The sequence below is a fragment of the Perissodus microlepis genome, chromosome 20 (assembly GCF_051167445.1).
Source record: "Perissodus microlepis isolate ML-2025 ecotype Zambia chromosome 20, ASM5116744v1, whole genome shotgun sequence".
NCBI lineage: Eukaryota > Metazoa > Chordata > Actinopteri > Cichliformes > Cichlidae > Perissodus > Perissodus microlepis.
The window spans coordinates 10,370,632-10,394,776 of NC_140480.1; the positions used below are offsets into that span (position 1 = coordinate 10,370,632).

At 41.0% G+C, this 24,145-nt stretch overlaps 2 protein-coding genes across 7 annotated transcripts in view; both read right to left on the reverse strand.

Annotated features, from left to right (window-relative positions):
* mib2 (MIB E3 ubiquitin protein ligase 2) overlaps window positions 1-15,132 on the reverse strand; it is a 38,832-nt gene extending 23,700 nt beyond the window's left edge. The window contains exons 1-3 of one of the 6 annotated variants that reach the window (XM_084916460.1): window positions 14,967-15,132; window positions 2,285-2,683; window positions 1,078-1,249 (exon numbers count right to left, since the gene is read on the reverse strand). In XM_084916460.1, coding sequence (XP_084772586.1) covers window positions 1,078-1,249; window positions 2,285-2,507 — 395 coding nt within the window. In that variant the 5' untranslated portion in view covers window positions 2,508-2,683; window positions 14,967-15,132. Of the gene's footprint in view, window positions 1-1,077; window positions 1,250-2,284; window positions 2,684-8,658; window positions 9,271-10,398; window positions 10,491-10,515; window positions 10,660-10,696; window positions 11,162-13,941; window positions 14,185-14,966 lie in introns of those variants that run through there. The other 5 variants (XM_084916459.1, XM_084916456.1, XM_084916461.1 and 2 more) reach the window with 5 other exon arrangements.
* Window positions 15,133-18,477: 3,345 nt separating this feature from the next.
* ubiad1 (UbiA prenyltransferase domain containing 1) lies at window positions 18,478-23,421 on the reverse strand. Its single transcript, XM_084918144.1, has 3 exons — window positions 23,213-23,421; window positions 21,492-22,116; window positions 18,478-19,413 (listed from the first exon to the last, which is right to left on the reverse strand). Exons 2-3 carry the CDS (start codon window positions 22,054-22,056, stop codon window positions 18,926-18,928), a joined length of 1,053 nt encoding a protein of 350 aa, XP_084774270.1. The 5' UTR covers window positions 22,057-22,116; window positions 23,213-23,421; the 3' UTR covers window positions 18,478-18,925.
* Window positions 23,422-24,145: the final 724 nt, after the last annotated feature.

The following is a 24,145-nucleotide window of genomic DNA, read 5'->3' on the forward strand; positions in this document are numbered from 1 at the left end:
TGTGCAATTGATGTGCTGCTCCAGTACCATACCACCCATCCATAGCAGATGAGTACAGACCTGACCAAAATCTAAAATTCCACTTTATTAACAATACGTCTCATATTTAATTAATTAAAACAGGATTTCACAGATCAATGCAGGAAAAATCAAGCTGCACATTCATAAGCAAGGGTGTAAGAATGCATCTGCTCATCCCATTTTAAAATAATGTGCTGATTGTGAGACTTAATTTTAATTTTTTTTTTAAGGGGTTTTAATAGAAATCAAGATTACCAAATTCTTGGGGCAAAAAAAAAAAAACTTTTGAGAGGAAGCCATTTGTAAGAAGCCATGATTCATGCACCTATTCTGAGCATTTTTCGGGCAACAGACTCAGAGGAAATAAATGGAACTGTGTTGGACCTGGACGGGACTAAACTATAGAAGAAATCTGGGTCATACATATCACCTCGTTAAAATGAGAACAGGCCATCCAGCTGACATTCAGACAGTGCCTGGAGCAGTTTGGAGCTCTACTGTGAACTGATGCAGAAGAGTGAATTCTGAAGGGAGAACTCACTCCAGTAAATCTGGATACGTAGGACACTTGGAATCAGCTCACTAAACATTTATCCCCAGCAAGGAGGCGTGCAGTTTGCACGATGCCCACTTTTATACCACAGGTGTCTTGTGATGACATTCGTTAGAGTTCGTGCGGGACCAGCCATGCTCTGCTGAGGTCGTTAGAATTGTGGCTGTGACACATGCATTTTTTAATGGTTGTGTCACCCTCAAATACTAACATCTTAACACATAGCACTGTAGACTAACTACAGCCGCAGCCAAAGTCCAAACAATAACAATAACAATAACGCTGAGGTACAACATCACAATCACAAGCAATAGTGGCCGCATGATGTTGTTCAGAAGACTCCGACCAGACCTACAGGAATGTATGAATTCCAGATTAAGATTAAGATTTGAGGAAGCCATTATGAGGCCAACACAATTTGAAAACAGCAAAGTAGCAAAGACACCATCATTAGAATTAAATAAGGATCAGCTGTGCTGGAGAGCGAGCAGAGTCGTACTCACGGCTGGGAGTGTGCTGTCTCGTAACGCTCGAAAGCGTGGCTCAGGTCATGCTTGTTGTTCATGTAACACTGGGTGCACAGGTCGTAATCGAAGCACACCTTGCACTTCCATCGCATTCCCATGATTCCATGCTTCTTGCAGCTGTCACAGATGATATTGGAATGACGCACCCCTGGAGTGGAAAGTGAGATGTTGAGTGGGGACAACAGGCTTGATGTTTCTTTTTGTATTTTTGTTACAAAGAAACATATGTTTTGACAGAACATGTCATAACCTTCACAGCAAAGAGGACACTACCATTCATTCCCCCGTGTCTAAGTCAGTGAAACGTTTAAGGCATACGTCACATCCTTGATGATGTTACTTATTGCAGAGGGTAACATCATGAGATGTGCAAAAACTGAGGCACAAACAGCATGTGCCTCAGGTCCCCCACCCCCTTGGCTCCTCATCTCTTCTCCTCCTCTTCTTTCGCTCCATTAATTGAAAGGCAAGTTTTGTGAGGCAGAAAAATGTTGCTTGAAATGGAGCAAAAATGCTAATGAGTCCTGCATTAATGTGTGTGTCATTCAAGTTCAAAACTGAGCTGGATGGCTGATGGCTGAAGATAAGAGATGACTTACTGTACCCCGCTTTCTTTAAATGGGCCAAGTAAAGGCTACGTTCACAAAAATACAAAGTGTGTAAAGAGAATGTGTGTAAAAAATAAATAAAAAAATTAAAAAAATACAGAGTCAACTACATGGATACATTTTTCACTTTTTATCAGAGCCTTTCAAGCTAGTGCTTGGCTTTAAAAATGCTGAATTATCAGGATAAGACCGAGTTCAAGCATTTACATAATTATAAAACAAATCCTGATCAAATGTTTTTTTTTAATTTAAAAGAAGTATTAGGATTATAATAACACTATAATTCGTAGCAAACAATAACTACCTACACAAATTTGAACCTATTAAAAGCTTGGAAAGTAATCTAACCAAAGGCAACATTTTATTTTGAAGGCGCTCTTGAACATCAAAGCTTCTAGTATTTTCCTAAGCTGGAAAAAGCAGAATTAACCATTTTAACTATGAATTACTGAAAGGACTGAAAACAATACAATAGCATAGTATCGTTTGGTATAATAACAAAACTACAATCACACTGGTGCCGTGACTCAAAAGTTTCACAGCAGTTTCATATGACTCTAATGCAAATCACTTACCAATCTGAGCGTTATCATAAAGCAGCAGGTCATAGGCACCCTGGTAGCCAGTACGGTAGTTGGTTCTCGTGCCGCTGTCCCACTGCACCACCACCGTCTTGTCTGGAGTTGTAGTGCTGCCCTGACGCCCGATCTCCACCACAGTACCCACATGGCCCTCGCCATCATCTTGGTTTCCCCATTTCCAGTCCAGGCCGCGCACAACACGCATGCCTACCTCCATGCTGCCTCTTTTGGGGCCTGGCCGACAGGCTGAGGGCAACGTCTGAGGCCTGGCAACGCTGTCACGTCCGCTGCTGCTGCGCCTCCGGGGCTTCTGAGGTGCAGAGCCGGCTCGTGCCGATGGTACTGCTGGTAAGGACGGCACAAGGGTTGTTTCCGGGAACAGATCAGGGGTGACTGAAGGAAAAAAAGGATAAAAAGCATTGAAAGAGCAGTCACAGTAAAATGCTCCAAGTATAAAAAGAAGTTGATACATTCCACTCCTGCACCAGTGTGTTTTACTACATGTCTATCAGTGTTTGCTTGGGGACTTGAATAGCAGCATGCCATACGTCCTATTCATTTCTTAGCAGTGTTTTACTCTTAGTGGTGGATCATTCACTGGAGGTCTTGCTGTGCATGATGGCACACTTGTGGAGAAAGCAGCTGGACATCAATGCTATGCCCTCCTGCGCTAATCACACACTTAATTCCTTAGCAGGACAACATATTGGCCTCATTCTTGTCCTGAACGTCAACTCATAAGACTGAGCTAGTAATCATGGGGCAAAAGCTAAAAACACATAAGGTGAGATCTCTGAAACAAACAAAACAGGCATCTTTTAAGTGACATAAACAAAGTTACAATTTAACAATGAACAAAACTCTGAGTTTATGTAATTGCTAATGAGATAAGTATTTTGTCTCACAAAGACTGGCGCTACTGGTCCAGATACGATCAGCCATTAAGCCATCAAGTTGAACTTCCTTATACGGGGGTTTCTTAAACACAGAGTTAATCACAAGAAAAATCTTACCCACACTCCCCTAGCCTGGGCTTGTTGTCATATTCTTCATGAACAAGTGAACACTAAGCTATAACAGCAAAACAATCAAATGCAAAAAATAAAAACAAAATCTCACAGTATTCCTCAGTAAGTAGGGAGTAATCTGCCTAAATCTCCTTAATTAAAAAAGAAACAAACTTTTGGCGTAGGCGAATAAATTAATTTAGGTTGTTTTTTCAAAAGAAACCAAAAAGATTAAATTTTGTCTGAAGGAGAAAACATTTCACACAGCTGACTGAGTGCACCAGTGGTTTAAACTGATGCTGCTGGGTGTTGGAGACTACAACTACAAGTAAAAGGAAGTGGCATTTACATAAGGGAAAGCTTGAGTCAGCAGCACAGAAAGAAACTTCTGCTGGAGACCATGATCATCAGCACACATCTAATTACATGTGGCACATCAGATCTACTCTTTTATACACCACATCATTACATCTCCATCACAATTTAAAGTATTCCTTGTTTATTAAAGCAATGCTATTTAAATATAGTGTGTCTCAAATAATTACCAGGTCCTTTCCTACAACATGCAATTCAATAAAGAAGAATTTGAAGATGTCATATCTTCAGTTCTTTGGAAGTACACATTCTTTTGGTTGCCATTATTCACTGTAAAGCCAGGCTTACTCACACACGCACACACACACACACACACACACACACACATACCCATACAAGGCCTGCCTCCACATACAGCACTACCAAAGAGGCCTCTTGTCTTGCTGTAATGGAGAGGAAGAAAATTTACTTAGACAATGCAGGCATTGTAACTTGATTGCTTTGGATTTCCAGGAATACCAGTGAGACAACAGCCCTGGACTTACCAATAATGGTGGTAGACCCTAAATCAGTCATTATTTTATACCCCTACAGTTACTGACACAAACAGAGACACTAGTAACAGCAGTCACTAGTAGTGACTGGTTAAACTGGAAGTCAGAACAATAAACAACGCAATAACAGCTTATCTGTGGCATATCAGGCATTATATCTGACGACAATCTCTAAAAGATGATGTGGGTAGTCCATAACTTCCCTGTTCAAAGAAACTATTATTTTAAAGTAAGCAGATGATGAGATTTAAGCTTTTTCCATGAAAAGCTCAAACAGAGAAAAAATAAATAAATAAATGATCTTTAAATCCACAAGTCTGTGCATATTTGGGTGAAAAAAATCCTTAAACTTTCCAAATACCCTCCATTATCTGTTCATGTTTACACCCAAGACCCATGTCTTTTAATATTGAGCCTAATAATATAGCCATAGTGTTTATTAAAAGATAAACAAAAACCTTTATATAAGAGGGCGGACAGATGTTTGTAAGAAGCTGAGATTACACTTGCACGCTTATTGAGATTACAATGTCATTTAGGTGGTGACTGCTTAAACATAAAACATATGGGATGTAGGGGATAAAAGGAGGAAAAGCAGGCTGCTTATACTCCATTTTCTGTCCAACGTGACAGCTTAGCCTCTTTTGTGCACTGAAACAACATCCCAGTTATCTAATATTTCAGCGTGCACAGAGAGGAGCTGTGAGGGGCAGTGGACAGCCTTCATGAAGCTTCCCAGCATTCTGCACATGGATGCAAGTAAGAAAAGTGCTGGACGACAACACAATCCTAACTTATTCAGAGCAACAGAGTCAAACTGAAACCCTGGAGGTCAGTATATTTATACCACAGTTAAATCTGCAGTGAAGCTGAGTAAAGAAAAAGCAGTCAGCTGTCTTAGCATTCAGTGTTAGAAGCTCTTTGTCAGATACAGTAAAAAAAATAAAAATAATAATAATAATAATAATAATAATAATAATAATAATAATAAAAATACCAACCTATCACCTACATTTAAAACTGTTCTGCTATCCACACATACCCCCTCCAATACCACCCACTCCACAGCCCCCTCAGTGTTCCAGAGAACCCAGCGTGACTACTGATATCTTATCATTATTAAATAGTGCAGTACTGAGAAGTAGACTAAAACATAGTGGATTCGCTGGATCGCTTTACCTACGCAACTAGGTCATTTCCAGTTTCACAATTTAGTGCTGAGGAAGGTGGTGTTTTTGCCTGTGGAAAAGCTTCATGAAGATATGCACAGTGTGCACAAACGGTGAACACACAGCTAAAAGCTGTACTTGGCAAACATAATTAATAAAATATCGCCATATTCTTTAATCCCAAAGTATTTTTTTTCTTTTATGTTGGCAGACGGTAGCTGCCAGCCTTCTTCTCAACACACCAACTGCGGGAAAAAAAAGATCACAGAATCCCAACATCTTAGGCAACAAAGCTGCTGTTTAAGAATCCTGAAAATAAGAGTGAATCCTGTTGAAAACGAATCACCAGCCCTCAAGTGAAGAGCACACTTTTACCTCATGGAAACATTTCAGAAAACGGTGACTACCACTTTATGCTTGACAGCAAAGCGGTACGGATGTAAAAACAATTCAGCATGCTCTTCTATTAACAGCTTCATGCAACTTCAACTTTAGAATTTACTCTATGTTTTCATGTATTACTACATCTCATATGTAATGTTGCAAGGCAAATACAAGACTGCGCCAACAGACTTAATGATGAAATTTACTGTCAGTCTTTACTACTTCATTAGTGCTCCAACAGCCAAAATTCTGCTCAGGGACATACAGACAACAGCAATTAGTAGTTGCACAGTACCAATACTGTGTTTACATTTATAGACATATTTTTTAAAAAGCACCCACAAATACATTTAAATAAATACCAGACAGACAGTTCTTTCAAACCTAATCAGCGCCTGTAGTGTAGTTTATGATAACAGCAAAAAAAAGGAGTGAGCTCATGGCATGACTTTATGCATAATGTAGGACAGAACAATAAGCTTCTCAATGCTGGTCTAGGTTTGAGAACACACAAAAGATTGTAGCCACAGTCTACGAGTTTTACAAAGCATTACAACCAATAACGATATGAGATATTCTGAATCATAGTTTCCAGATGTCAAACTCTGGAGTATCACCACATTTCGACAACTGCAAGCGAATATCTAATTAGAGCGAACAGGTGCAGGCGCAGCATGAGCTCTTTTATTCCAGAGGTCGGCTCTCCAGCGCGCATTCCTTGTACGTCTCTCTATGAGAGGCGGGGGTGAAGGCAGTCATGACAAGGCTACCTGTGTTGCTGAAATGTCACTGCCAATCTGCGACAGAGGGCTAAGACGGCCTGGATTACAGATCTCTGCCTGCAACAACAGATGGCCTAGCTTCCGTCATACACGCTGCTGAGGGCCAATCTGGGAGAGTAAGGTCCGTCACACAAACAACAGGCAGACATGCCAAAATTACACACAGCAAAAACAAACGCACACATTTAAAAAAAAAAAGTAACAAAAAAAACAAAGAAAAAAATCCTCATTGAATTATTATGTGTAGCAGCTGATCACAAAGCAAACAGCAACACTATGTCTAATTTATTTGTGCATGTATGTTGTTTGTAAAAGTAACTCAATGCTAATAGCACCCTTAATTGATTTCTTTATCTCATACAATAAATACACAAGTTGCAAAGAAGAAAGATGTATATATTACTCACTGGTGATATTTCTTCTGCTAAAAATAGGAAATGCTAGTCAGTTCTTCTGTATTTGTACCATTTTTTTAACTTATTGTTCACTGAAATAAAGTTAAATGCAATACAGCATAAAAAATTAAATAGGAGAAATGATACTGATAGATACTCTGAGATTTTTTGCACACCTGTTTGTGAATATTAACATTTACCTAAATGTATCATTAAATGAAGTGCAGCTGGGAGCAGGCAGCGATGATCATAAATCGCACTGAAAAATAGTCCATGATTAGAGAAGCATTTCAGAATCAGTATTAATAGTAAACACATGTCCCCACTTTAACTTAAACAAAGACTGTTACATAATCTTCAGAGATGTAGGCCCACAGCCTGATAAGCTATCTGAAGACATCGATGAAGCAGATACTACATATTTACACTTCTTTATCCAACCATCAGAAAGACCCAGTCCTGCCCTCTACTCACTGAGCAGCTTCAAAATGGAAAATGAGTCAGGAGTATTATTATTGGCAGAGCCAGCACCATCAGATACGTGCTACTGTGCAAAGCTGCAAAGGCCCAGTTTGGCTGCGCGCCCAGAGACACATGTTCAAATTGGCTTATATCCTCGATTTCATTTCTAATAACAAGAGCCCGTTTGCCTGTACTGATATTCCTTTCATCACTGTCACCGGACCAAAATGCTTACCAAAGTGTAATCTATACACAAGAGTTTAATATCAGCTTTAATATCAGAAGCGAGTAAAAGCCTGCTGGAACTAGTTTACGTCAGAAACATCTGGAGGCCAGAGGAGTTGCAGGAAAATCAATAAGGACCGTGAGTAAATAATACCTGTACAAAAAGATTTCTCCAGCTTAGGTGTCGAGATTAAAAGAGAACTCTCAGTTCACCGTTTCAGGTTTCTGCTTGCCCTAGCTTACTTGACATAATCAAATGAGAGCAGGTCATATAGACTTAACAGAGACACCAATCTCACAGCCTCGCTACAGATATGAGATATAATATTGCTCATTTTCTTCTAACAGCATTTCCTGATGGCTTCCTCAAAAGGACAACGATCCTTGCTGCACAGCAAAAACAGATCTGCAGCAGAGTGCGAAACACTACAAAGAGCACAAGGTGTTGATCCAGACTGACTGAGCATCCACAAGAACAAGCCCAACCCACAAAAGACCCCAGCCCAAAATGAACAGGATCCATTATTGTTTGAAAATGTTTAGTTTTACAGAGGGCATATGCCTCAACAAACAGATACTAAAAGTAAGTATTTCCTCTATATTTTTATACATTTAATCATTTCAGCTGTACATTTTTTTAAAGGTGTAGTTTTTTAGGTAACTAAATGTTTTTAGTTACCGGTCTTCACCCATCACTATTCTCCTTGTGGCAGACACACAGGACATTAAGGTCCTGTATCCATCCCCTCATATGTCAGAGCTATCGCCCTGCACAAGAGGAGCCCACTATATTATATTATTAGGCAGGCAATTTTAATATTGTGGCTCATCTGTGAAGATCTTCAGTTCCACAATTCCAATATATGACGACCATGCACCTCTTAAAACAAATTCACACTAAACTCTTTGTTCAAAAGCATACTTAGAAAGCTTAATGGCTACAGCTTGACTCTCACAGACGTTTTCAGATAAGAAAACTTCAACCCTAGAAACTTTTAAAAAAAGACATCAAAAAACTCTATGACAGCACTGTACTAATCATATTATACCACACGATAATGATAGTCATACTCACTTCCCATGATCTTTAGTCCACTTTTGAACATGTCAGCAGCTGTAGGATTCCAGTTTGCTGTGACACCTCAAGCTTCAACTACTTTTATCCAGCATCTACTAGCAAGACCATGTGAAAGCTCCAGTCACCCCACTACCCGGAACTAGTGAACCCTTTCTAGCACAGTCTCAGTATTTGGTTTGCTGTGAACTTTGATCTTTGTTTTGGAACATGCAGTTTCTCTCTCTCACCCTCTTTTTTTTTGGGACAGATGACAGATGTTGCTCAAGAACTACATGCGCCTGACGCCTTATCTGGGGTGAAAAACATACTGATTCGGTAAAGAAATAACTTAAAAAACAAACAGTGCAAATCCCACAAGAGGACTGTTTTTTTTAGGTAAACACATTACTTTGTGCTATAATGAGCACTGTCACATTAGAGGTATGCGAAAGCTTTGATCAGTTCATGTGTTTGCCAAGGGTGATCTTTCATACAATGAGCTGAACTCACACAAGTGCAAGTCCAATCAGGGCCGGCGTAGACCTTAAATACATCATTTTAAAAGTCAATAGTGAGTCACATGTGACTACTTGCATATGATAATTAGATTTTGTATTAATGACACCTACAAAAACAGGAGACAAAGAATTGGGGGGGGGGGGCATTAAGTCTTATCCACTGGCTATACCTGGCTTGCTCCATTCTCGTCTTAAAAGCTAAAAATCGATGCAGTATTCTCCACATCACAATCATCCTCTCTAAAAGAGTCTACTTATTCGACATTTTTGACAGCACTCCCTACAGCTCTGTAGTCATTGCCTATACTAATACTGTTGAAGAACTGTGATTGGCTTCCCTGTAACTAAAATTAAAATTACTTACTCAACGTTGACACCTCATACTGAGATTATTGCAAGATCATTGCATCTGCAGGTCAGGACAAACATTTTTCGCACTGTGATTGTCACCCAGCTTTTACACAAAGAAAGAAAAACATACTGGCTGAGTGAGGTAAAGAAAAAACCTACACATAATCAGCGCAATTGACGACAGACCCAAAGTACAGAATCAATGTGACTCAGCATTGATTCTGTACTTTAGGTATTTGTATATTAAAACATCCAGGCTGTCTAACCTCACCTGAAACATATGAACTTTTAAGTCTTATCTAGGCCAGTGTCCATTTATTTGATCGAGTTTAGTTCGCTTCACCAAGCACGCAGTGTTGTGACAGCTACTTCTAATAAACGCATATGCCTGTGAGATGGGGAGACCAGTGATTAAACAACCGGCATTTGTGAATCGACACACTAAAATCCAAAAGCACTTGCATTACTTTGACAACACGTACATTAGCGTGATGCAGTGCCTGCAGGCCAGGACAAACATGTTCAGCCATTTATGTGACAGGTTGGTTATAATCAAACAGAGATAGCAGCAGCCAAGCGGCCAGATGTCTGCCTCAGCACGACTGCTAGCTTTACTACAGATTGCAAAGACATGTGGCACAATTGTAGTAGCATGGCTGTGGACACATGCTGGCTGCATGTATGTTGCACATGATCAGTTTCTCTGTCTGGGAGCTAAACTATGAAATCAGGAAATATGTCTACCATATATTGCTGGGGCTTGAAATATGAACAAAATGACAGAATGGATTTCAATATTTTACACAAAAGGCAGGTAGCATTGCTTAAATGGACATCACTGAAGCTGCATCACTTGCTACATAATGCATACCCCATTTAGCTGGTTTACCTGTTGGTATAGTGATGTGCAGCAGGGTGAACACAGAGACCGACAAAAACAGGAAGGAGAGGAAGCAGCTCCTACATCCTGCTACATAAACACATCAGAGAATGAAAAATAAGCTACCAGTGGTCCCACCAGCTTCCAGCAAGGAAAATATAAAACGCCTCTTCAGCACTGAAGCCTCGTTCTGATGCACTCCCTGAATGAACCGGCCAAGGAGGAGGAGGGTATACTGGGGGGCGGAGGAGTAGGACAGCCAGGATGTCTTTCAAGAGATATCATATGCACTTGCAAGCAGACTTACAGAACCAGCATCCTTCTGTAGTGTACAGACAAACAGGCTGTAGAGGATCAGAGCTGAAGGAAGAGGAGAGTGCCTTGCTGCTGGAGGATGCAGCCAGCATTTAGTCCTTTGTGTGTTGTGTCAGCAAGGATTACCGCCGTGGAGGAGGAGGAGGAGGAGGAGGTGAGAGGGAGGAGGAAGGCCAGGAAAAGCGGCTGCCTGACGAGCGCTGCATTCAGCTTGACGTTCCCGTGGTCTCACATAAAAAACAGGCCAATGGGCTTTGCTCTGTAAAGGCTTCCTCTGATGCTATACTCCATCACTGAGGGACGTGAGCATCGGCAGCACGCATGTGAAGCTGACACGCTGTGTTTACAGAAACAAAAAAAAAAAATGCAAAAACACATGCGCATCAAGCTCTGCATAAGGATGCACAGCCCTCTCTTTCATAGCCCGTGGGGACAACATTCGCTCTACTGCCAATAAGCAGACAAGCAAAGGACACAGAGCAGGGGGGAGGGGCATATGCTTCAGGGGGAGGGTCTGGATATTGTGTTTTGTGTTGGGAGATTGCTCAGGGAAATGGAAAGGGGTGGGGCTGGTAATGGTTTCTGATGAATGGGCATCTGCCACAATCCTCGTTTTTTTTTTTCGGTCGCAAACAGGTTTGTGCAACCACTGCTACTCAGATAGCAACACCAGCCCAGAGATTCCTCCAAGCTCACACTGAGAAGAGACGGGCATGTGTGTGTGTGTGTGTGTGTGTGTGTGTGTGTGTGTGTGTGTGTGTGTGTGTGTGTGTGTGTGTGTGTGTAGGAGAGAGAGAGTAAGAGAGAGAAAGAGATTCCCAATGCTTTCCTAGCTTTGAACAATTATCTTCCAATGTGGCTACAGCTGTAGGAGACATCACCAATATGGATCCAAAAGTGAGCCAATGACACTCTGTCCATGCTAGCACACACATGAATGTACAGATAGTAATGCCAAGATGCGAAAAGACAAGTGCAAGCTTAGGAAGTACTTGAGACCCAGCCATATAATGAAGTTTATTACACCACTCTTGTAAACAAAGCTCCTGCTGTCTGTGTAATAGACATATATATATATAAAAGGAAGCATTCAGTCACCCAGTTCCTCTTCCAGCAGACGCAAACACACACAAACATGTCATCAGATGTCACCAGACTGGGAGGACTGCTGAAATAAAAGCCTCGTTAGAGGCTGTGAAAAAAGATGTTTTAATATAGCTGCAAGACATGTCTGATCAACCAACTGTCCCAGCAGGTACACTGGCTTTATTTAGAACCTTGATTTTATTACAAAAGACAACAGGGAACAGCAAACACATTTAGCACTGCAAAGAATCAAACACTCACTTCTATTTATGTCCTGGGTACTCAGGCCTGGAGTATGAGACCAAGGCGTCCTCACTGCTCAGTCCAAATGCGTGCCATGAATGCAAACATACTACAGATGAAACGGTATGGAAACTTAGTGTGATAATGAAAAATTATGAATGTTTGTTTTTCCACAGAGTGAAAACATTCATTCACTGTAATCATTTAAAGCTCCAGCACATCAGCCAAGTCTGATACTAGGTTATATCCAGTGACCCCCACCCCCCAGGAGTAATTCACAAAGCTACAAATTAGTCTTTAGAAAACTGTAGAAACTGCAATGAGCCCAACAAGTGGCATATATACAGAGGAGGCTGTATCTGATTTTAACCCGTTTCTCCAGTTGCAACCCCTTTACAAGTGTAAAAACAAACAAATGCCAGGTTTGAAATAATAATATTTTGGTCAGATGACTTAACTATGCACCATGTTATGGTGTGCAAAAGCTAAATAGAGCTTGCAGACATGCAATTAATCTGGCAGCAGAAGAATCATGTGTAATTACAAGAGTGGGTTAAAAAAAAAGCCTTTCTCAGCAATGCTCTCTGTGTTTCTGGACACCACAACCAAATCTGATCAAGTTTCCCCTTACACCCTTAAATGCAAATATAGCCACACTTCACTTTTTAGTGTCACTCATCAATCAATTTCTTGACAGATCACAATGGCAGCAGGAAAGCTACCACAATACACAGACCACAAACACCCAGAGGTGGTCCAAGACCAGATGAGATCTAATAGCAGCAGTGTGTTCTTTGTCCAACCCAGGGTTTCCCCAAATTTGATGTGCCCAAAAAAACTCAAATGCAAGGCAGTAGGGGCAATCCTGATCCAGAAACGGAAATCACTTAAAATGGTAACACAGGACACAATGGAGAAGCAACTCCTTCCACAAGTTGGAGCTCTTTATCTTGGCTCACACTCAGCCCAGCCACTCCACAAAAAAACAGTCATTTTGGCAATTTGCATTAGCAAATACAAGTACACTTTCACCTCAGGATAACAGAAATAGTGACAGTTCAAACCTTCAACCTCACGCTCCATTTCACCATCACTAGCTGTAAAAAAAGATTCAGAAACACTGGAACGCCTTTACTTGGACCAGCTGATCCTGGCAGCTGTGGTTTTGGAAATGACGGAAAGCTGTTCCCAAAGGGAGAGCCAAAAGAAGATTTAGAAGACCGAGTGAGGGAGGTATTACCACGTGCTACCTTGTGAGGATTCAGGAAGCCACAACCAGACCTGGGAGGGTAACATCCTTCCAGATATTGCTGGGAGAACTAGGTCAGATCATTGTCCAAATTCGTCCATTCTCACATGCAGCACACAACGGGTAATGTCCAATTTCAACCACAATGTTTAATGTGCTCCAAACAGCACATCCACTGGGTAATGGTTAGCAAAGTTCTGGGCTGCAGTTTTCTTCACCTGAGGCGCTGTTCCATCCGAAGAAAAATTCAATTTTCTGGCACAAATGCTGCACTCTAAAACATCAGCAAAATTAGACTGTTTTTGACCTGTGGATTGCTACACTTTGTTAAACCCATTACTGCACTCGTGACGGCTAACATCAAGCTCCGCTATGCAATATTATGCATGCTTGTCAGCCAAAAATCCCCTTTTTTAGCTTAGTTAGAAAATCTACTTAAAAAGACAAGAAATGACAAGAGATGTGGAAACACTCAAAAGGTCACCATATTTTCCATCATTTACAGAATGTATCATTCCAGCCAACAATGATGGAAACATAAACCATAACAGGGCCACTGAAATCATTAATTCTAAATAATTGCTATTTTAAACAGGCCATGTGTTGAAGAAAGTTTCAAGCTTCTTCCAAAAGTTAAATCAAAGAGCATAATACCTTACCTTGGGTATTTCCACATAATATTTTCCCCATTTGTTCTCAAACGCAGTCAAGTGAACTGTTTCTCTAAAACACTAGCCACAACCGTGATGTAGGAAAGCGAGCAGGGCTTCAGGTTATTACTGTAATGTAGATTTGCGGAACCAATAAGAGACAGAGACACAGCAGAGGGCTGAAACTATGCTGCCGAGTAGGTGTGGCTGACCAGTTATATGACCAGTTGCTGCTCCAGTGTGAGGCAGCTGCAACTGAGCTCTGATTCATTACTAACAAATGACCAGAAAGATGACAGGTGTTTAAAAAAAAAAAAAAAAAAAACAGTGCCACAGTCTTAGCACCTGTCAGGATAGCCAGACACTGCAACATCAATGACAAAATAATTTCTCTAACAGTGCCCATCGTTCATTCTAATAGTTTTTTATTCTTATGCTCCCACAGTTCTGTCTTTTTTTCAGTCAGGTGACAGTGAATATAAAGTTTGACCAATGCTGATGGATACAGTAAAACAACCATGACACCCAACAAACTGAAAGTAAGCCTCCTTGTTATCGACTCCCTGACCTCTCATGTGATGAAGGCGTGACACTAAACACCTCTCACAATTTGCCGGCTTAATTATAGCAAATGTTATACAGATTGTTACACTTTAAAGGCAGTCCAAAACTATTCGCTCTAGCTTAAGTGTGGCTTTTTTGAATTGACAACTGAAGTTGAAGAAGCTTCACCACAGTATAAAGATGCTGTGATTATAACAGGGAAATTAACGGAAGCCTTTCATCTTAAAGGCAGCTGGACAGACTCACATCTGTGTTCTTATTTAGTCAAAACTGTGCCGTGACACACACACAGACCCTTTTTCCTCGGTAAAACAGTGACCAGAAATCAGCGTCGCTTTTTTAGGGTTGGCTGGATTCTGCGTATTACTAGCTTCTCTAACGTTAATGCTAGCTAGCTAATTCATGTTTGCCCAACCTGTACTGGTATATTAAAAAAAGAGTCAGCTTATTTTATAGGTGTAGCTACTCACCGGGTCTTTTCCACGAATTTATTTTGCAGTGAAATAAAATTCCATATTGCTGCCTGCTATCAACGCTGACATGGCTTGCTTCAAGGCAAATAAGTATTTACAATACTGAAAGCTTTTGCTGCACACAGCCATGACAACACGCCCATGCGTTGCGTCACTGGTGCTACCTTCACGTGCTCCTCGTGAAAAAGGAAACAAATCTTCATTCAAATACAAACTGTGTATACGATCATCGGCCACTTCATTGGGTATACCGGTTCAACTGGTCGTTAATTAAGATATCTGGACAGCCAACCCATCTTATATTATCAGCTATGGCAGCAACTCGAGGTGTTTGGGTAAATAGACATGGTCAAGACGAAGTTCAAACCAAGGATCAGAATAGGGACGAGTTGTGATTTAAGTGACTTTGAACGTGCCATGTCTAGTGGTGCCAGGATCTGAGTACTTCACACTGTTGATCTTCTTGGATTTTTCTGCACAACATGTTGTCTGATTAAAAATGTCTTGTTGATGACAGAGGTCAGGGCACAGTGACTGTAACTCGAGTGACCACTCGTTACAACCAATATATACAGAAGAGCATCTCTGAATGCAAAACAGCACAAACCGGCTACAGCAGCAGAAGACCACACTAGGTTCCCTTCCTGCCAGCTACAAAGAAGAGACTGAGGCCACAGTTCACACGGGTCAAATTGGACAATAGATGACTGGGAAAAAATTACCTGCTCTGATGAGCTTTGATTTCTGCTACAACATTCAGACGGTTTGGTGTAAACAACATAAAAGCTCTGACATATCCCACATTGTATAAATAGTTCAGGATGTTGGTGGTGTAATTGTGTGTGGGATATTTTCTTGGCACACTTTTGACCCATTAGTACCAACTGCGCATTGTTTAAACACCACAGCCTACTTCAGTATTGTTGCTGACCATGTCTGTCTCTTTTTGACCACAGTGTACCCATCTTCTGATGGCTGCTTCTAGCGAGATAACACACCACATCAAAAAAAAAAAATGTTTGGTTTCTTGTACGTGGCAATTACTTTTCTGTATTCAAATGACCTTCAGTCACCATCTCAATCTAGTACATCTGGGATGTGGTGGGACGGGAGATTTGAATTATAGGTGTTCGGGCGACAACTCCGCAGCAAGTGTGGGATACTGCCATGTAAACATGAACCTAAATCTCTAAGGTATGTTGTCAGCAACTTGCTGAATTTATGCCACAAAGAATTAAGGTACTTCTGAAGGCAATAGGAACGTGTAACTAATGAAGTGGCCAGTAAGTGTGTTTTATAACGTTTGACTTCAAATAATAACCAATCACATTTATCCTGTATGTCACCGGTGTAGCTTCAGTGCAAAGAAACAAGAACATTTGAAGTGATAATGCTATTTTTAAAAAACAAAACAAACAAACTTGCTTTAGAAACACAATAAATGGGTTAAAGGGAAAGCAGAACTATTTGAAACAAGGTTATTTAACAGTCGTTCACTGAGCTGACTTATATTTCACGTGTCCTCCTTCTCGTCACCTTAAATGAAGTACAATGAGTCACATAAGATAAATGTACCTTACAGTTCATCAGTATTTATAGGATGCCAACATTTCAATAGCATTTTCAATGCATAATGTTATGGTTCTCCACTGTTTACAGCATTTACCAGATGGGAGTGGCAGTTGTCAACATCCAGTTCATTTGCCCCTCATGTCTCTGGGCTATGGGTGGAAACTGCAGAATGCAGTGTGGAGCCATGTAATTATTAAAGTAAAGCTCGGGACAGCCTTCCTAATGAAATTCAATTAAAGCACTCGACTCTTAACTGCACTGTAACTAAGGTTAAAGTGTAAAACTATCAGCTATGTTTAAGGACAAAGAAAAAGGAATACTGCAAACACGTCCAGTAAATAAAAAGTATTCAATTAAAAGAATAAAAATAAAGCTCCTTCTGCGATCTTTTATTTAAAATAACTTTCCACAGAGGCTGTGTTTTATCATCGGTCTTCTGCTAATATTCAAATTAGTGATACTTATAGATTTTGATCATATAAGACATAGAATATGTAAACAATTAGTCTAACACCGAGTCGTTACACCAAAACGTCAGAGAGCGCGTGAAATGTTTAATAACGCAAAGCCTGTGACAGCTTTCTGTGCCGGTTGTCCTAACACCTGTTCAATACTGCCCCCTGCTGGCCAGATATGACCATGGTTTTTTGGGGGGGACAATATGCACTTGTTAATGAAACTTCAACATTATTGTATTAGAATCATATTTAGTGCCTGCTGTTAGAAATGTAATTTAGTGGAGTTATAGTGGCGTGGAGGAACGACTAAATGTGCATGTCTGTGAGGGTTTTCAGTCATCCGGGTCATAGTAAGAAGGCGACTTGTCTTCTTTATGGTGTTTTTGTTCTTTAGGAAATGTTTGACCTCTGTGCCTTGGCTAACATGACAAGGCACAGAGTTGAAAGAAGAACCACTTTGACATGATAAAACATCTGCTCTTAACCTCCTAGGACCTGGCGTCCATATATGTGGACATCACATTTTGGGTTATTTAGACCAAAATACTAAATCTTGCTCTACAAGGGCCTGATATCCACTTACGAGGACATTATACTGCTACTGTCCTATCGAAATTTTAAATGAATATCCTTATATGTGGCTCTCATTTTTCTTAGAAACAAAAATAAGGTAATTCTTTGTTTTTACATTCATCAGGTCCCAATCAGCCCAAATATCAAAGAGAAATTAAAAATACATGCCATGAAAGAGTTCGGGTCTTAGGAGGTTAAAGGTTAAAGGTCACTCTGTCGAGGATGCCAATGCTCAAGTTTTGAAGCAAGACCACAGATGGTTTGAAAGAGGAATAAGAGGTCAGCTATGTCCATCATTGAACAGAGGGAGCGGCTGCCCCCCTTCCCAAGCACATTGTGTCATGTGATCTCAATAGATCACATGATAGGGTAAGGCAAGGTCTCCAAACGGTTTCATCTGAAACCTGTGGGTGGTGGTAATGACTCACACCTTGGCTCATGTGATGACAGTGGGTCAATGACCTCCTAAGCATAAAAAAGCACTAGAATTTAAATACCTTCGTGTCTCCACCTTTTGGTTTTAGAACTGAGGAAGCCCCTTGGAAGAGAGGTGAAACATCATCATCCCCAAAACAAGAAACCCTAAAGAAGTTCAGTCACTTTTCTAAGTTCCTTAGACATGTAAATGATCTTTCCCCGTGGTATGAATAAGACTGTGCTACTAGTCATGCCAGCTTTGTATCGTTCCAAGAACATGAGAGAAGTGTCCATATTATGAAGCATTAGTTGCTCTGTCAGTATGTCTGATGCATTTTCTTTTTCATATTTGGAGGTTGTTTTTTTTCCCCCACCCAATGTAAAACTAAGGATTTCTAAGTGTTTAGTGATCTTTACTTGTCTCAACCGATCTGGATTAAAGATGAGTAAGCAATCTTACCTTTGATTCAAAGTGAAGACATGGCACATCAGTATGAGTAACTTTTATTACTGACAAAATACTATTAGGCTCTCCAAAATGAAAACCACAATGAACAAATTAAGAGTATGTACCATAATGAGAGGACAGCAATGGTTTACTGATGTTTGTATGATCATGTTATATGTCATGTCTAGAAATATGGCAACAGTAGTTTTACTTTTAGTCTTTATATGATGAAAATGTTGCCCGCCCCTACAAATCAACACCAACACTTCGTACTTTTACCAACACATTACAGCAGGCTTAATACTCGATAAAAGCATCTTGATTATGTTTTCAGCATCCCGAAGGAGGAGCTAAGTCTGTTCAGGTCATAAATTAAACAATAAATTAAAGCCAGCGAGAGCCTTTAGACAGTTTTGTAAGAATACAAATACAAATCAGTACGTAAACTAGTCAGTATTAAATCGACAAAATTTGAATTTTCCACTAAATCACAGTAATGGCAGGCTGCCAGAAGGAGCCAGAATGATCCCGAATACATAGAAAAGTCCCATCAGGAGGTTGAGCTTGGCTGTTTTCTGGGGGATCTTGGCGTAGCATCGGCTCCTGAACTGCTTCTCCAGGGAGAAGGCCATGGGCAGCGTGAGCAGAGGCAGTGCCATACTGATGGTGTAACGGGTGGCGAGGATGCAAAAGAGCACGTAAGGGACAAAGAGCAGGAGGTTGTAGAGGATGTAAGACAGCATAGGTCCAATGAGGATGGCCAGGGTGACGATCCCCGCTTGCTTGTCAGAGTCCATGTCTCTCGTGTTGTTGCTGTGGAGGATAGCTTCTGTGTTGAGGGCCAGCGGGACGGCATACACCAACGGGAGCACGGAGAGGTACCCGACCTGCACCGCGTGGGCAAACATGACTGCCAGTGGGCCGAAGGTAATGAGGATGACTACATCTCCCAGGGCCACATACTTGAGGCCAATGCCTGGAGAAGAAGAGAAAACAGGATCGGTCAAAAACAGCAAATTGAGTTCCACCGAGTCTCACAGGCAAAAGTTTGGCAGTACATTTAAAAGAGTATTCCAGCAGTCTGGGTACTGCATTGTTAAAAAGTTTGGGTTAGTCTTAGTTTGGTCAGAATCATTTGATCCCCACCTCCCATGACACGATTTTTTTAAGCCTTTCATTAGTGCCTCACTGCCATGTAAAGTCTTTCAAGCCAGTTTGAAAAACTGACCAACTATTATCACACACTCACCAGTACCTACCACAGCCAGTAAAGTGCTGTTTTTATATCAGTGATGTTCCCCAACACCAACTTTTTTTCCCTTAGCAGTGATCAAATTCCTAAAAACACATCACCGTTCATTCAAATGATGCATTTTACTTTATTATTTGTAATGGTAAAGTCTTTCAGGAATAAATGTAACCCTACACCTCTGCCTACTTCAGCCTGAGTGGATCTATGAATACCCGACCCCCTCCACCACCTCACTGCAACTGACTCTACTTAAACACAATGTTAGAAATTTAAGTGATAGATAAAGTGATCCCTTAGCCTATGTTATCAACAGCCAATCTAGGAACCCACCAGCTAGTGTGCATACTGAAGCGTAATTTATCATCTGGACATATGGTGACTGGCTGAAAAGTGGAAGGGAATAGTGAAGAGAGTGACAGTGGAACACACATGGAACAGCAGAACTGCAACTAAATACAGAAAGAAAAGCACAGACAGTGGCTGTTTCACAGAGAAAACTTCGCTTTTCGCTGTGGCTCACTGACCAACACCACAAGCTGGAGTAACCCTTAGACCAGTTGTACGACATACTTTGTACATCGCCTCCATCTGACAACAGATGCTCTCTGCAGGCACCCAGGCCATCCCTGAAGTGCCAGCAGTCAGCGAACGTGCCACCTCTCCTGGACCATAAATTCTGCCTGCAGTCCAACAGAGGCAACATGTGCACTGTCCACTAACACAGTGGTAAAAACAGTTACAAAAGTCCACTGCAGCTACTGTCTGCGTTTTTATTGCGGTTTCTGGGGTGCTTTTCCCCATTCCAACTGAACTTTTCTGTCAGTCCCTTCCTACTCCGGCCTACTTGATGCTTACATCCGCCATTTTCAGCAACGTGACGACGGGAGATGCACATCATGTTACATGGAAGGTTATGGTGTAGGCATCACTGTCCGAATGGAAACATGTACACAGATCCAACACATTTGCAGGCCCATAAATTCTGCTTAAGCTCACCAATCTTATAAGCACTCTGGTATAATCATAGTAAATTCAGGCCAATACTTTGTGTTCCATCTACCGCTCATTATTTAGCAAGGCAGAAATATTTTCAAAAGCCAATAAGTAGTTACACTGTCATGAGATGATCTGGTTTTCAGACTGCATTAAAGCAAATCCAGTCCTTGTATGAAGTGTTTACCTTCATACGATTACATAAGACTACAAACAGAAACCAGAAAGCTTCTCATACCAAAACTCGTGTCCTTTGCATTTGCAGATATCTGGTAATAGAAGTTATTCAACATCTTGTGCTGGTAGACAAACATTTTTCCTGAAAATCAGCTCTGATAGGTTGACAGAAATGTTTTGTTACATATGAATCCTGATCACCTGAACTTTTTTTCCTAAAACAAAATAATATCACACTTAAAAAAAAAAAAAGTCCTGATGAACTACATTCTGTTGGAAAGCATAAACGTCACCTCATGAAAAAATGTGACACATCTCTGTCATGTTTTTAAAGAAATGCTTTCTTAACGGCCAGTTCACCCAAATTCAACAAACAGGTAACTGTGGGGATGGGTTTTTTGCCAGTTTTCAGTCATCTGTCTCTCAAACATCTGCCACCAGATTGTGAAATATATTTTTTCAGCGTTGAATCGCACCTCAATGATTTTAGGGTAGATGCACAGTGCAAATTATCTGCAAAGCTATGAACCAAAAGTGACCCTCCAACAAGTTGCGAAGGACAGCTTAAATTTAAGATGTGTGTTGACAAACAGCTAAGCAGTGATTAATACTCAATTTAACGTTTCACTCACCACCGGTGTATAAGAAGGAGCTGGAGAGACCCCCAAAGTAAATTAGGGCTAGGTGCTCCAGCCTCAGCGTAGACAGGAAGAAAAGCAGAGTGGCACACAAGCACCCCAGAGAATATAACAAAGCGCCAAACATAACAACATCCTGTGGTGCCAGGATTTCGTCCACAAGAGTCCTATCATCACTCTTCTTGTGGTCAATCCCTTTGGAGAAGTCATAGTAGGTGTTTACAAGGTTACCCGCCCCGTGAACTACGAGGACGGCCACAGCACACACCATCAGAACGACCAAGTCCACGGAGCCATCCAGTTTGTACGCCAAGGCGCTGCCAAGGGCCACGGGCGTAAGTGAGGCGCTGAAGCTCCATGGCCTCAATGCTAGCACGTAGGCCGCACACTTGTGCCTTACATCCGAGGCAACGCGAGCCATCCTTGACATTTTGTTAGCAGGTGCAGGATGATTTTGCACAGAGTTACTCATACCAGTCGCCCATTGCTGGCCATTATGACCATTCGTCCCTGCAAGTAAAAACGTTTCCGCCCTGCTTTGTTTCTGCTCTTTGGCCATTGTCCTTCAAGGCGGTCTGCAACACGAGCAATGTTCCCAAATGTTCCGAGTCTGGGATTTCTGCAAGAAACAAAAAACACAAAATATAAATTTACAAAATAGACAGCTGACAGTGTTTAGAAGACCACAGCCATCATATGAGCATGTCATTTCCAATACGCTAAACAAAGCCAGGTAGTAAACTTTAGTACTTTGAGGAAATACGTCAAGAATTTTGGTGTTATGGTTTACACCATTTGCCTTACACACAAAAGATCCCCAATTTTAAGAAAGAAATGAATGCCAGCTTCAAGAGGTCACAACTTAGTACTCTTAGCTGTTTGAGTCTGACACATATATTGGGCACATGGAGATTAAAAGCAGAAGCAAATATAACATATCGAAAAAATAATCACCCAAAAGAGATCACATTATACAACACAACATAAAAGTAACTCAACACTGAGAAAGCCCAATTATTAAAAAAAATGTCTATAAGAGAGATTTAAAAAGACAGAGATGGCTAGCAGAGTCTTGACTTGAAACCACAAGTTTATGGTATCATACGATTTCAATTATACTTTGACGGAAGTCCAGAGAGGGCCTTAAAAGTCATCATAAAAACAATCCAAAAGTTAAGATAAACTAAAATAGGAGTGACATGCTATCCTGTTTTGGTTTTGGCGAAGAACTAAAAACTTTTACGCATTTTTTTTCTGAAAGTTTCACACAGACTTTGTTACTGACGTACACAACCACGTCACATCCTCCATCTTCTGGCAAATGTTCACACAGTTTAAGGCTGTTTGTAGACATGTACACACCATGTTGAGTTTGTTTGTTAAACTGCCATGAACTAATAAATACGAATTGCGTGACAAATAGTCTCACTGAGTTCCGCGAAAGTAATGCCAGGGAATTTATTTTTAAGTGGGTAGTTTAAAAGCCAAACTCCGGCTTACTGCCAATGCAAACTTCATTTGAAATTTGGGTGAAACTACCCTCGGGAGAAAAACGGCTCAGGTGCTACCCAGACAAGGACACGGCACTCAAAAGGGGGTAAACAACATGAGGCTAACGACTGAGATTATGGGATTAAAGCTAAGTGCTAGCCATCCGAGCTAATGGCTGTGTGTACGGGGACGGAGGGGAGGAAATGTCTGACAGCAGTTCTTACCTGCTATGTTTTCAATATCCCACACACACCTGCACTCTCTCCACTTAAAACCATATTTCTCTTCAAACTGAGCTCGGTGTTGCAGGAGGCAGTTAGAAAGCTCACGTGTCAGCTTCGACAGTACCCGACTGGCTGGCCACTGTAAAGCCTGCGAGACCAGACGGGTGCCATTTCCTCCGCCACGAGTGTAACCGCGTACAAAGGTCGAAGAAAACAAGCGTCGTAAAAAAGGTTCCGCCCTCCTTTTTTTAATTCTTAGATATAAACCCGGATAAGAGGCAGAAAATAAGTGGACGGATGGCTGGATACAGCACTGGAAAAGTCTTTATATGTTGTTAGGAAAATGGGAAATAGTTTATTGGAACATAAGCAAAGACACAGAATATAGGGCACAAAAATCGTAAAAAAACCCAAACAAAACGTGTTTGTAAAATTCTATCCAGCTTGAACGACAATATTTGATGTGAACACCTTTGTTCTTCAACGCAGCCTGAACCGTCTTCCATTTATTTCTTTAAGTCATCTTCATGAATAGTTCAGGCTTCTTGAACATTCACAGCTCTTCTTTGGACATTGGATGTCATTTGACGATCCGACAGTACAGCAGTAGTGTTGAGGTCCGGGCTCCGTGGAGGCCAATCCATGACTGATGGTGTTCCCAAACACATTGTCAATGCTTTTACTCCACTGACAGTGTGTTTGTGATCACTGCTATGCTTAAAAAATATATAGCTAACCCGAATACAGATAGCGGATCAATGGTGGTGGAGGATCAAAATCTGACAGCACTTTTCTGCTTTTTTAATAATTCCATCTGTTTTAAGAAGATCTCCAGCACCACTGGCTTAAATGCAGCCCCACTGCAACAGATCCTCCACCGTGTTTTACGGGTGGCTGCAGACACTCACTGTACCTCTTTCTCCAGACCTCCAA